The following is a 13,396-nucleotide window of genomic DNA, read 5'->3' on the forward strand; positions in this document are numbered from 1 at the left end:
CCCAAGAGAGCAGTCAGAGGTGATGCGCTGCCCTGAGAAAGCCTGTCACAGCACGCCCTCTGCAGATGCTGCTCGCCCTCCATCGGTCAGGGGAGCTGCTGGGCTGCCAGGCAAGCATGCTGGGTGGCCTCTTGCTGCCCTCCAGACCAGCGCACGTGGAACCATGCTGGATGGAGAATGAGGCTCCCACACCTCTCTCCTCAGTTGCATTTCCTCTCCCAAAGCCATTAGACATGGCCTGTTTTAAAACCACCATGGGTTTTCTTTTTGATCTACAGAAGAATGACCACAACGGCTAACTCAAACCTCTCTCATGAACATGGCTATATCCATGTAATGCTCCCAACAAGCAATTATTTCTCTCCTGCAGCCCCAAGCTCCCATAGAAAACTCAACCAGGGGATGAAAAGCAACATTAATTTAGAAAAACAGGATGGATGGTAAACAACCATCCTGTTGATTAGGTGAAAACTTGCTCTCACAAGACAAGGCATGTGAACATCTGATGCAAATATGCAATGGACCCATCCACTAGTCTGTTGCTTTCCAGCCTCTCTTCTGCCACTGACAGGACTCCAGGTGGCAGCTGCACATCAGTTCTCCCTCAGATGTTTCACCTGGGTCCCCATGCTGCACTCTGGGTTTAAAGTGTTTCCAAAATCTACGCAATTACCTCTCTGCTTTTGCCTCTCACTAACTCCAGTCAGGTGCAAGATGCCTTAAGTGTCTTGGGACACTTTTTTGCACACAAGTGCTCAGAAAGTGAATGAAGGATGTCTCCATCATCTGTCTTTTTCTGAGATTCAGGCTTGTGGTCCCCTCCCAGATCTTAATCTACCTTAATGAGCTGCAGGTAGGGCTCCTTTATCACAAAGCATCATGATGGTGTGGAGACCATCTGGCCGTGATGGTCCCAACTCTTGAACAGCAAAGTCCTTGCACCAAACACAGAGCCAATAAAAAATAATAAACAAACAAACCCAAATAAACAAAAAAAGCCCTTGCCATCCCACTACAGGGGCAATGAGCCTGGGGGCAGGCTGTGCTATGGGGTATGTGCTCTCGCTTCATTTGCATTCAGCCAGACTGGTGGGGGGTTTGGGCTCTACTGAACCCTTGACTTGGAGCACATTAAAGATAGCTCTGCTTTTCCTGGGGCACAGAAGCAAAGCAAAATGTTTCCTCTCTTCAAAGAGAGGAAACCTCCTCAAAAGAGGAGAGGAATCCTGGTGGTGGAACTAAAACTGTGAGTGTGCTGCGCTTGAAGGGGCTGTCCACACATTTAATGTCTACTTCCCTCTGGTTTGGTTGAGGTGGGAGAAGTGACTCAGGTCACAGGGCCAAAGGAGAACAGGGCTTTCCAGTAGTTTACTCTCAAGGGATCTCAATGGTGCAGTTTGTAATATGGGAACAACTGTGTGGGGAATGAAGCCTAAAGGACTGGATTTTTTCCATGAGTGGAAATTGCTCTTGGAGATCCAAGCACATGGGATTTTGGCTGGGCTAATTCTCTGGCACCTACTGGTGCTAGCAAACTCTAGTCATGACAGGCCAAGGCACAATGCCCTTGTGCAGGGTACGCTCTGAAGTGCCTGGTCTCAGAATCAATGCCCACTCTGGCCAGCTGAAGGCTGCAGATCTCAGTGAAGATAGGATCTGAGCTGGGAAATTTAAACAGAAAAAATCGCTGACTCTAAGCTTCATCTCAGAGACCAAAAGAAAACCCAAGCTATAAAAGAAACATCTTCTGTATTTTTAATACTCCCATAGATACCATACACTTTCTGTTGCATTATGAACTCCAAATATTTAGTCAATGCATGGCATTTTCCATTTTACTTACCTTTGTCCTCCCTCCGGCGTAACTGAATCAAAGGAGAAAACAAAATGTTCACAGACATGAAAAGCACCAACTCTTCTGCTCCAGCAGCAGGCACCACTGATTTAGAGGTGGAGGAGATCTGCAGTCTAAGATCCACCTGGGTGAGTCTGAGTTTCACATTCCCCATAGTTCCTTCCCCACAGGAGCTAGTAGTCAAGAGAAACATGAGTGCTTAAAAAGGGACGTATTCCTGCTCCCAAGGTGGAGAGCTGAGAATGTTTTTAAATAGGCTGATGACAATGTCAGCTTGAGGACTGTCTCCAGGCCACCACAGTATACAACTCCCACTTCACTCACAAACACCGGCGTTAGAGTTTTACAGTTTAACCTGCCTGATGAGGAAATGAGAAGGCACAAGAGCCAGCACATGCTGTTTGGGTATCCATTTCACTCTGCTTACATGCTGGGCTCTGCCAAGGAAAGTGCTTTCCTGGAAAAGGATTCTCATCACCAGCAGGGAGGGCAAAGGCAGCAGTTGGGCACACCATTCCGCTTCAGCGCGCACCTCGCTCATTCTCATCCTTCTGCAAGCGCGAAGTGAAGCACGATCTGACTTTGCCCTCTGGAGGCACGGAACTGGCATGGCGCAGGCAGACACACAGCCCCGGAGGCGACGGAACCACCGCGCTGCCTCTTGGAAAATCTGATAGGAAAATCCATCCCCGGCTGCAGCGTCCCGGGAGCCAGAGGGCAGAGCATTGCAGCCGAGGCAGCTCCGCTGCTCGCCTTTCACGCCGAAGGAGCCGGTTTCTTGGTTCCTCCAGGGTAACGCTACCCCAGTGTTTTGTGTACTTCGAGAGCACCGACGTCAGAACGGGAGGCTGATTTTCCTTTCGGCACAAACTGTGCAGCATGTGATCTGAAATCTGCATCCAGCTACTGGGACTGCACGAAGGGGTCCTCAGAGTGCCCCTTCATGGCTTATTCTGCTAGCTCCACAGTTTGCTCGGTCGCTGGGAAGCTGCGCATACAAGCAAGTGGCAAAGACAGCTCTGGGGTCCCCTTATTTAGGTAGAAACCAGGGCTGGAGTTTGTTTGCTGCATGCAAATAGATCCTCCCCTTCCCCCCCCCCTCCCCCCCAATTCTTCTCCAAGCAGAGAAAAAACTTTGTTAGGAACCCCCAAGGGAGCCCTGTTTCACTTGAATAAACATCTCCCACCTCCCCTAACTCCCTTAGACACCTTTTGTGCAACGGGCAAGGGGGCTTTGGGAAAGCTTTCCCCACAGAGATACTCAGACCCGAGCTCTGGGAGAACTGACAGGAGGCATCAAGACATGGGCAGGACCGGCTGTACACAGAACCTGCACACCTATGCACATCCACCTCTGCGCACACATCTGCCCACAGCCATTCCTGCACACCTGTGGACACTCGTGATGTGGGTCCAGCACACTGGCACGTTTGTACACACACTCACATGTCAATGCACAGCCACAAGCTCTAATGCACATCCTCAACCCCACACTGCCCTTGCATACCCATGTACCTGCACGTGCTCGCCCTCACATGCACACACATCCCTGTGCACACCTGCACACACTGACTCTTTTCATCCCCCTTCTAGGACCTCCTTCCTGCCATTCCCTTTATCCCGGGGCTCCCAACGATGACCATGACAGCAGGCAAGGAGTCTGTGCTGACTCCAGCCCCGCGGGTGGGTGCTGCAGGGGTACAAGCCCTGAGCAAGCCTTCCTCACAAATTCCATGCACTTATGGCACTTGTTCTGACCCACAGTCCCAGGCTCTGACCTTCAGCCCCAAGTATCTGAGCAAGCAGGAGGGAGCTGACAGATAGGTAATATGTCCCAGCCATAACCGGTGGAAGGATCCTTCCTAGTTGGAAGGATCGCGTACCTGGATATCCTGTGGCACAAGCATCAAGGACAAGCAGGTCTGACCAGGGGTAAAACAAGGCACGGGAGTCCAGCTCTGTGTCGAATTGCTGTAGGGGACCGGAGGTGAGAGTCCCATTCTGACCGTATTTTACATATCAGCTCTGCACTCCAATTGTGCTGCGTAAGCCCACATTCACTATCTCTCCCCACACATATCTGTCACCGGGTTGGGGGGGTAGAAACGTTTAATTCGTTTCTACCGCTTCACTACCGTGAAGAAGCGTACGGCTGCACGGGCGACCCTTCCTAGTGCCGCGGACCGGCAGCATTCCCTCGGACAGCAGCGGCCGCGCACCGCACCGCACCTCGCCTCGCCTCAGCCGCCGGCAGAACCGGCGCGGAGCCGCTGAGCAGGGCCTCTGGAAATGCCCATGCCGAGACACCCGCACCGGGACACAGGAGACGCTCCCGCACCGCCCGCTGCCCGCCGCCTTCCCGGAGCTGAGCGCTCCTAACGACAGCGGGAGGGATCGCGGCGCCCCGATGGCGCTGGGGATGGGGACCGCAGGAGGGGAACGGGGACCGCGGGAGGGGGGCGGGCGCTGCCCCTGCCCGTGCCCGCGGCGGCGGCGGCGGCGGCACGCCCGGCCCTGCCCGCGCCTCCCGGGCTGCGGGGCGTTGCAGGGGGAGTGCCGGCCGCCCGGGCGCGGAGCCGCCGGACACCGCTGCATAAAAGCCGCAGCGGCGCCGAGCTGCGACTCCTCGGCTCGGCCCGGCGCGGGGCCGCCCCGACGGCCGCATGACCGCCGAGAGCCGGCTGCCGCCGGGCCCCTCGCCGCTGCCGCCGCTGCCCCCGCCGCTGAAGGCGGACGCAGCGCCGCCGGGGCAGGAGGCGGCGGCGGCGGCGTTGGGGGCGCGGGGCGGGCGACGGCGGCGCAAGCGTCCGGCGGAGCGGGGCAAGCCGCCCTACAGCTACATCGCCCTCATCGCTATGGCCATCGGGCAAGCGCCCGAGCGGCGACTGACGCTGGGAGGCATCTACCGCTTCATCACCGAGCGCTTCCCGTTCTACCGCGACAGCCCCCGCAAGTGGCAGAACAGCATACGCCACAACCTCACTCTCAACGACTGCTTCGTCAAGGTGCCGCGGGAGCCCGGCCGCCCTGGCAAAGGCAACTACTGGACGCTGGACCCTCACGCCCGCGACATGTTCGAGAGTGGCTCCTTCCTCCGTCGCAGGAAGCGCTTCAAGCGCAGCGATCTCTCCACCTACCCGGCCTTCCTCGCCGAGCGCCCCGCCGCGCCTTGCCGCCTCTTCCCGCTGCCTGCCCCGCCGCCCGCCGCCGACCTGCCCCCGGCTCCCGCCGCTGCCTCCTGCGCCTTCGCCGCCGCCGCTGCCTTCCCCGCGCAGGGCTGCGCTGCCGCCCTGCCCCACGGCTACGGCCCGCTGCCCCCCGGCCCCGCGCCCTACTCACCGGGCGGCCCTGGACAGCTGTACGCGCCGTCGGGGCGCATCGTGCTGCCTGCCTCGCCGCCAGCCCCCGCCGGGCTCTACGGCCGCCGCTCCCCCGCGCCCTACCCGCCGCTGCCACACGTCTACGGAACCGGCGGGCAGCTGGGCGCCGCCGAGCCCGGGCCGCGGCACGGAGCCTACCCCGGCGGTCACGACAGGTTCGTCCCGCCACTCTGACCCAGCGCGGCAGAGGCCGGGCGGCCCGACGGCGCGGACCGGAGCCCGGGAGAGGGCGGGCTGCGCGGCTCGCCCGGCGCTGCTGGACCCGCGGCCGTCCGGGAAGATGCTGGAGGACTTTGGTCTGCGGCTCCGCATCATGCCACCTGCCCGAGGCTCCCGGCGAGGAGCGCTGCCGCCAGCCGTGAGGACCTGGGGGACCCTGCCCAGCCCTGTCCGCTCTCTCCAGAGAAGTTCTAGGGGCTCCCAAGTGCCTGGATGGGGCAAACAGCCCTTTCCTTTTCTCCTGCCTTTCCTACGACAGGTGCCCAGTGCACCCTGCCAGCACATCCAGCTGGGCTCCCTGGTCTGTCCAAGAAGATCTCACTTTTAACAACCTGTCCGCTGTTAATGGTTTCATTTATAGAACAAAATGTCTGCTATGGTGGGGGATGAGGGAGGCAGGAGGAAGCATTCCCCAGCCTCGCGCAGCCAGAGCTGTAAAAGTGGGACGTGTGGCACTAATGTGGTGGCTTGTCCCTGATGGTGCGCAGGGCTATTGCGTTAGTGCCAGGCTTTGCACCAACAACCAATATGGCCAGGGCTGGGAAAGGTTTGGGTGCTGGGGTTGCAGCCAAACACAGCAAGTCAAATCCCAATGGGAGTCATGCTCTGTGCTGCAGCTGTGGGACGATGTGGGATTGGAAGTACAAAAAAGTTTAACATAAGCATGTTCAGCCCCTGGAAGAGGGACCCAGCGAGGTTCTGGGGTCTCTGTCCTTCGGGGTCTTCCCAACTTGATTGCACAGAGCCTGAGTGACCTGACCTGTCTTTGGGGTTGGATCCAGCATTGAATTTGGACCTGCTTTGAGTGGAGACCTAGTGCAGAGGTCTGTGGAGGTCCTAAATTACTTTGATCTTAAGATCAGCCCAGCTCTGCCTGTAGCCTCGGAGAAATCAGCACCTAGGGGTAAACCCTTCCTTCCTGAAACAAGAGAGGCAGGACATGGTGTCTTTTTGTCTTTGATTGCTCCCTTGTCAAGGGATAGCTGAAAAAAAGGCTAGAGGAAAACATGGAGAGGGGACAACCAATAAGAACAGCTGTGAGAGGCCTGTAAATAGATCCATGGGGAAACTCATGCAAATCCCTCTCAGCAGACCCCGCCACCCCCAAAAAGCTCCTGGGGAGATGGTGGATGCCCAGGGCTCTGTCAGGGGCTGTGAGCAGAGAGGGGCGGACATAGCGCTGCTACTGTCCAAATTTCTTTATACAGCTGCTTTTTCCTGTGGAGGTGGGGCCGTGTGTGACCAAGGCCAGGAGGAGGTTGGTGAGGGGTGCTGCAGAGTGGTCGGGCCACGAATGGAGAGAGGTAGGTGGAAAGTGCAGCCAGAGCCTCAGCAGGAGCTTTGGGAGAGCAGTGGGGGTGCACATACACCAGGGTCTCTCTCACCACAAAAGGGTACAGATCACAGTATAACTCGGGTTGGAAGAGACCATCGGAACTTTCTGTTGCATGCTCGTGCTCAAAGGAGGGTCAGCTATAACCTGTACAGGTTGCTTAAGCCTATCTAGTCGAGTCCTGAAAACTTTCAGGGATGGAGACAGCACAGTTTCTTGGGGTAACTTGACTGTCCTTGTGGGGGAGAAGTTTCTCCTTTTATTCACTCAGCACTTCTCTAGTCTCATTTCATGTCCACTGTCTCTTGTCCTGCTGCTATGCACTGCTACAAAGAGCTCAGATCCTATGAAGACACCTGTACCTTCTGCTCCATGGATAATCTTTCAGATGAGCTCGTCAGCAGGATGAAATCCGTGCAGAGGCAGGTTCTTATCCTCTCCATGTGCTACGCTCCAGGTATTCAAGTGGGACATGAGAGGGGGGAAATGGAGTGGGGCGGGAAGGTGTTTGGTGTCACTGCAGCACAGATTGGGGTGGAGGTGGCTAAAGCGCACTGCAGTAGGAGGACAGGAGGAGCTGTCTGTCTGCTTTCCCTGTGGCTCTGAGGTAGGAAATGAGTCAAGGCACCCACCCCTCTCCCAGAGAGATTGGGATGGCACATCGTGGGTGAGCCACCTCATGGGCTGGGAGGCTGGGACTGGGCTGGTGCTGCTGACCCTGGTCCATCTGGACCCTTTTTGTGGTACTGCACAAACTGCAGCCTGTACACGGAGCTGGGGAGGTTGCATTGCATTGCACTGCTGCCAGGGGGCGAGGGAGAAGCCACAAGTGGCAAGCGTAGGCATCATTCACATCCTCGCTGCAGTGAATCAGATCTTTCCTATCCTTGCTTCCCCTCCTGAAGAGCTGTGTTGTCTCTTTCAATGTCCTTCCTGGCCTTGGCATGTCTATAAGCTGCTTCCACCCTGGGTAGAGCAGAGTCCTGCCTCTGCAGCTTGGCTACCTCAGCGTGGGGCAGGTCTCCTCGGCTGCTGTGCCAGCTCCTCTCCCAGCTTCCCCCTTCACCAGCTGGAAGAGAAGTGGCTCTGCCAGCTCTTAGTTTTGTGACAGCTGCCTGCTGGCTCTCTGCTTGCATCTCCTGCTAGGATTGCACTGCATCCCCTTGCTAGCAGGTTTGCTAGCTGCTTTGGGGGTAGCCGGGAGAGGAATTGTCCTGCCTCTTAATGCCTGCCTTCCTTCCTGTCAGAGCAGTTATCAGCATGGACTGGATCATTTTCCTGAGTCTAGAGGTCTTCTGGCCCTTGTTCCCCATTACTTCAACCTGTTTTTATTCTCTGCTCCAGCCCTGGTGTTAGTCTAAAGTTTCAGTCTGAAAAAAAGGCACCAGTGATAATATAGCTCTTGTGCAAACTGCTCCTGACCTCAGCATCTGCAGCAAGTTCAGGGAGCAAAACTCAGTGTCTGGAGGACATGCGTGATAGATCTTGATGACTCGGCACAAATTGGGTAGGTTCAGTTGTGTATTTTTTGCAGATAAGGTCTAGATGCTTGTTATTTCTCTCCAGACCTTTTACTACCTACAAGCTAGGGAAACCAGACATGTCTAGAAAGCATGCTTTCTGCAGCAGGTGCAGTGGTTGCGCCTGTTGCACAAGGACCTGAGACACATAGCCACAAACTGCTTAAACTTGAGCCACAAGCAGCTGGAAACCATGGATAGGAGCTTTGTGATTAGTAATGAGCTATATGGACCCTTTGAGGGACTCTGCATCTGTGCAAGGTCTCTCGTTCAGGGTTTTCAATACAAAAATAGACCAGGCTATACCTGCCCTGTGCTAGTGGTGGCAATGCTCCAACCTCCTGCTTGTGGCAGGCCTGGAGGTTCCAGAGATCCCTTCCCACCAGCGCTGCTGTGGTTTTGTGGCTATTGCAACCTCCCCAGGCTGTTGTGCAGGCTCGGGTGCAACGGGTGCGCTGAGCATCACATGTCTGTCCAGGCTCTACCCTGTGTCAGCAGGACGCGCTGACCCTGTGCTGGTGCATGTGGCCGTGTGTCTCATGCCACTGCATGACCACTGACGGAGGAAGATACAAGTTGTTGTGTTCTTGGAGAGCCATGGGGCTGGGCCTGCCTGTTAAGGGTATGGGGATATGCCATGGGGATATGTTAGACAATTGGATCTCAATGTATGCTTGTGCCACGGGGATATGTTAAACATTTGGATCTCAATGTATTTTTGGCTGGCACTTTGCTTGTAATTTTCAGGCACTGTCCAGAATTAGGAAAATTGTGATTTCTGGAAGTTTCATTATAAATATCTGAGGGCTTTCCTTTTAGCACAGCTAGTCTAAGTTTCAAACTAGTCTTTTGGTTTTTGGAATAAGTGTCCAGTAGGTTTGGGTTATAACCCTGTAGGAAACACTAAGTGTAAGCACCGATGAGAAGAGAGAAGGGCCTTGAAAGTGCTCATTTCCCGAAAGACAGAGCCTCTTGGTTCCTGTTCTGCCTGAGGAGTTCTGGTGTGGTCAGGCCCTCTGCTGACTTTAAGAAAGGGGTGGATGGTTACAGCCTAGGAGAACATTATGTTATGTATCAGAGATTTTTTTGTATTTACTCTCCTACTTGCAATGGAAATAAATCTTTTTGTCCTGTTGTTTGTAATGAAGTGTCTTTGTGAGTTTTTTTCATACACTCCTAAGACCAGGAGAGTGATGATACAGAGCAAGATGCATGCCACATGCCGCTTCTTGCATTTTCTGTGTCTAACTTGCCTTGGCATGGGGAAGGCAATGTCACGCCAGAGGTGGCTTACCAAACTCCTGCAACCCCCCACGTCACCAGTCTGCTTTCCGGTCTCACATCAGGCAGTAAGTGTGCCCCACACATCAATGCATGAAGCTGCAGCCTAGCCATGTGCCTCTGCTAAAAAGGGGCAGGTATGGAAGCCGAGATTGTTACCTGCATAAGGAACACAAGCTGAGAGGTGGGTGAGGGAATTGTGCTTAGTGTTAATGACTTTACGATTGCTCCAGCTTGGAGCCAGGCCAGCTGGAAAAGATTTACTGCTGGAAACAACATTGTGTTGCCAGTCCTGTGGCAGCAGCACCAAAAATGCTTGATCTTGCCTCCTGCACCCTGGGCCAGTGAGGTTTGTTGGCTGTAGACGTGCGGTTCCTGCAACTGCAGGCTGACACCATGTTCACCTTGTGCAGCAGCAGCATCTGTATGAACAATTCACCAAGCAACAACTGTAGCTAATGTGAGGTGCAGCAGGGGCAACTCCACACCTCGGGGCGATGATCTGGCTTGCACATGGCTAAGATGCTGGCAGATGCTGCCCCCTTCTCCTGCTGAGAGAGTGGTGACCAGCTTCCAGAGGGGTTTTAGGGAAAGCGAGCTCTGCAGCTGGTGCTCTGTCAGTAGCCCAAGCTGCCTGGAGGGTTATGAATGAGACAGAAACAAGTAGTTTAATCTGCTAAGTGATCAAAAAGCAGATAGGAGTATCTTCTTCAATAGCCGTAGGACTCCCGGGTATGATTTATCTGCCTTTGGAGGAAGCCAAGAAGTGCATCAAATTTATGAGAAGGAGTGTGCAGGGGAGGCAGCTGCCATTTGGCCAGGAGGCAGTATCTTGGAGGGAGTCCAAAACTCTGTGAGTTGTAGTTGGAGGCCAGTCTGTGCGGCTGGAGATGGGCTTTAGCTGCATGCTTTAGCTGCATCTGTTACCCAGGACTGCGATGCCAGCATTAGTTGTGGCATAGAGAGGATGTCCCACTCATGCAGCACCTGGATGTGAACTCATGTGAGCACAGGAAGGCTGATGCTCTCTGGGAGACTGGCTGTACAGGGTCTGGTGTATGGGGGTACAGTGTCCCAGGTGGCACAGAGAATAGCTTCACGCTCTTGTCTTGGTGTGCTCCTAGAGCCCAGATTCATAGGAGGCACCATCTAGACAGCAAAGCTGATTTCTCAGCTCACTTTTCCTGTTCGTATTTGTGTCTTCTCCCTGTCTGAGGACAAGAAGTCAAGGTGGGAGATGGTGGCATCAGCTATACCTGGAAGCTGAGGTTATTTCTGGGAGCTACTTTAAGATCTGGAGCAGTCACCCCAACCCCACCTTGTGTGACCACACTGAGCAGAAGGAACAGGCACCTTCTATTCCTCCCTCACGAAGAAGGAACATTCAGTTTAGCATCCTTCAGGCGTGGGATATGAGGGGCATCCATGGAGGGGACAGGATCCACTTTCAGTGGGATAAGGGTCTCAGGGGCTTTTAAAATACAATGCAAACATCACCACCAGAGATGGTCAGCAGCTCTGGACCACACAGAAATACTAATGCAACACGAATCTTGGTCTTGGGGTTCACTCAAGTTTGTTTCTGTATGTATGTTGTTTTTCAGTGGTTCTCAAATTGGTTTGTTTTTTTGTTTATTTGTTTGGTTAATTTGGGGTTTTGTTTGTTTTGGGGTTTTTTGCTGTTCTCGTTTTCACTAAAATTGCCTTCACTTGAATAACATGGGTTTGCAATCTTGCAGTGAGTGACTGACCACTGCAATAGCCTGGGACCTATGCAATTGCCATGGAGTCACAGGCAATTCAAGCCATGAAGAATAAATAATTGTTGTCAGTATAAAAGAAAGCAGATATAAGTGCTAGTTTTCTGACCACTGACTGCTGTCATAGCCAAGCAGGCTAAAATCAGCTCAGGCCAAGACAAGACAAGTCAAGTTCCAGTCCTCTGCACTGTTAGGTCAACACAAAGCCATGGCCCTGAAAATAACATATTTGCAAGCTGCACTTAAGACCAGGTACTATGTACAATGACAACCAAAAGATCCTACACCAGTGGGCTGGGAGAGGAGTGTCTCTTAAGATGGGCTAAGTTTGTTCTTTCTGTTGTGTCTCAGGGCTCTACATCTGTTGTGGCCTAGTCTGCTATGCTGCAGGCAGGGCTTGGGGGGCTAAGTGAGACAGATACAGCCCAGGGAAGGGGCTCCTCTGCTGCGGTTGTGTCCACTGGCACCAACCCAGAGTCCCTGCTGTGAGATGTAGGCTGGGAGCAGGGCTGGAGGATGGGAAACATGGAGAGGCAATGGGCATCTCAGCACCTCAACTCTTACTGTATGTTTTCTGCTGACCAGCAATCAGCTGCATGTGACTTTGCCAAAGAAAGGGTGGGAGAAATCTGAATGCAGCCTGTACGTGAGAGTCTCACCCATGTGGGATTCTGACAGCCTTAAACATCAACGCTGTGGGAAGGAGAAGCAGAGAGGAGATACAGAAGATCCCTGGAAGACCGGCCTGATCTTCTGGTTGCTGAAGTTTAATCACAGAAAGTGCAGACCGGCCTTTTTTTTCACTAAGTGAGCTGCAGCTAATGTAAATTCTTTGCTTGAGCACAGTAGCACGGCGCAGCCTGAATTGCGCACTTGAGCACTTGAGCAAAAATGCATTTAGCAAATGCACTTCAGATTGACCGGGATAATTATCCTAAGTGCAAGAAAAATTGCAGCAGCAGGCACTCCAAGCCCTGGCCCTTTGCCATGCACGTAGCACCTCAAGATACTCTGCGGGCTTTAGCGGGTGAAGTTTGGCTGGGTGAAAGGAAAGGGGACTGGTGGTCACATGAAAATCCCATATTCTCCAGGTGTCCTCACATAAAGGCTGACCTCACCATGGCTCTGTTCTCTGCACAAGAGCAGCAATGACTGAGCTGCCCACAGATGCCTGGTGAGTGGTCCCACTCTGTGTGAGAGGCTGTGCCTGGAGTACTATTGTTAATACTGGTGGCTTTATTCATGGAGGAGGCAGAGGACGATTCACGGCTTGGACTCTTTATGCAGGGAATCATAGAATCACAGAACGGTTTGGGATGGAAAAGACCTTCAAGCTCATCTAGTTCCAACGCCCTGCCATGGGCAGGGACACCTTCCACTGGACCGGGTTGTTCCAAGCCCCATCCAATCTGGCCTTGAGCACTGCCAGGGATGGGGCAGCCACAGCTTCTCTGCGCAACCTGTGCCAGTGCCTCATCATGCTCATAGTAAAGAGCTTCTTCTTTATACCTAGTCTAAATCTACCCTCTTTCAACTTAAAGCCATTCCCCCTTGTCCTGTCACTATAGGCGCTTGCTTGTAAAAAGTCCCTCTCCAGCTTTCTTGTAGGCCCCTTTAGGCACTGGAAGCTGCTCTAAGCTCTCCACAGACCCTTCTCTTCTCCAGGCTGAAGAAGCCCAACTCTGTCAACCTGTTTCCATAGCAGAGATGCTCCAGCCCTCTGATCATTTTCATGGCTTCCTCTGGACTCGCTCCAACAGCTCCATGTCCTTCTTATTTGGGGGTCCCAAAGCTGAATGCATTCATTTAAAAAAAAAAAAAAAAAAAAAAAAAAAAAGAAAAAGAAAAAAAAAAAAAAAGAAGTCATGTTGCGAAGAACAGTTTTCCCTCTTGGGTCACCTCTTTCCCATTTCGTCTCCATGGATAGTGAAGACACTTTCTCTTCTAAATTGAAGACAGAAGAAAGCCTCACTTGAAGCAACCAGGGCAAACGGTTTCAAGCCTTCCTACATGTGTGGGTACAAGATACACCACCTCTCTGCCGCATC

At 53.5% G+C, this 13,396-nt stretch overlaps 1 protein-coding gene across 1 annotated transcript; it reads left to right on the forward strand.

Annotated features, from left to right (window-relative positions):
- The first annotated feature begins 4,518 nt into the window (after positions 1-4,518).
- On the forward strand, positions 4,519-5,760 carry FOXE1 (forkhead box E1). Its single transcript, XM_030471237.1, has one exon. It carries the CDS (start codon positions 4,519-4,521, stop codon positions 5,407-5,409), a length of 891 nt encoding a protein of 296 aa, XP_030327097.1. The 3' UTR covers positions 5,410-5,760.
- Positions 5,761-13,396: the final 7,636 nt, after the last annotated feature.

This window comes from Strigops habroptila, chromosome Z, assembly GCF_004027225.2.
Source record: "Strigops habroptila isolate Jane chromosome Z, bStrHab1.2.pri, whole genome shotgun sequence".
Taxonomy (NCBI): Eukaryota; Metazoa; Chordata; class Aves; order Psittaciformes; family Psittacidae; genus Strigops; species Strigops habroptila.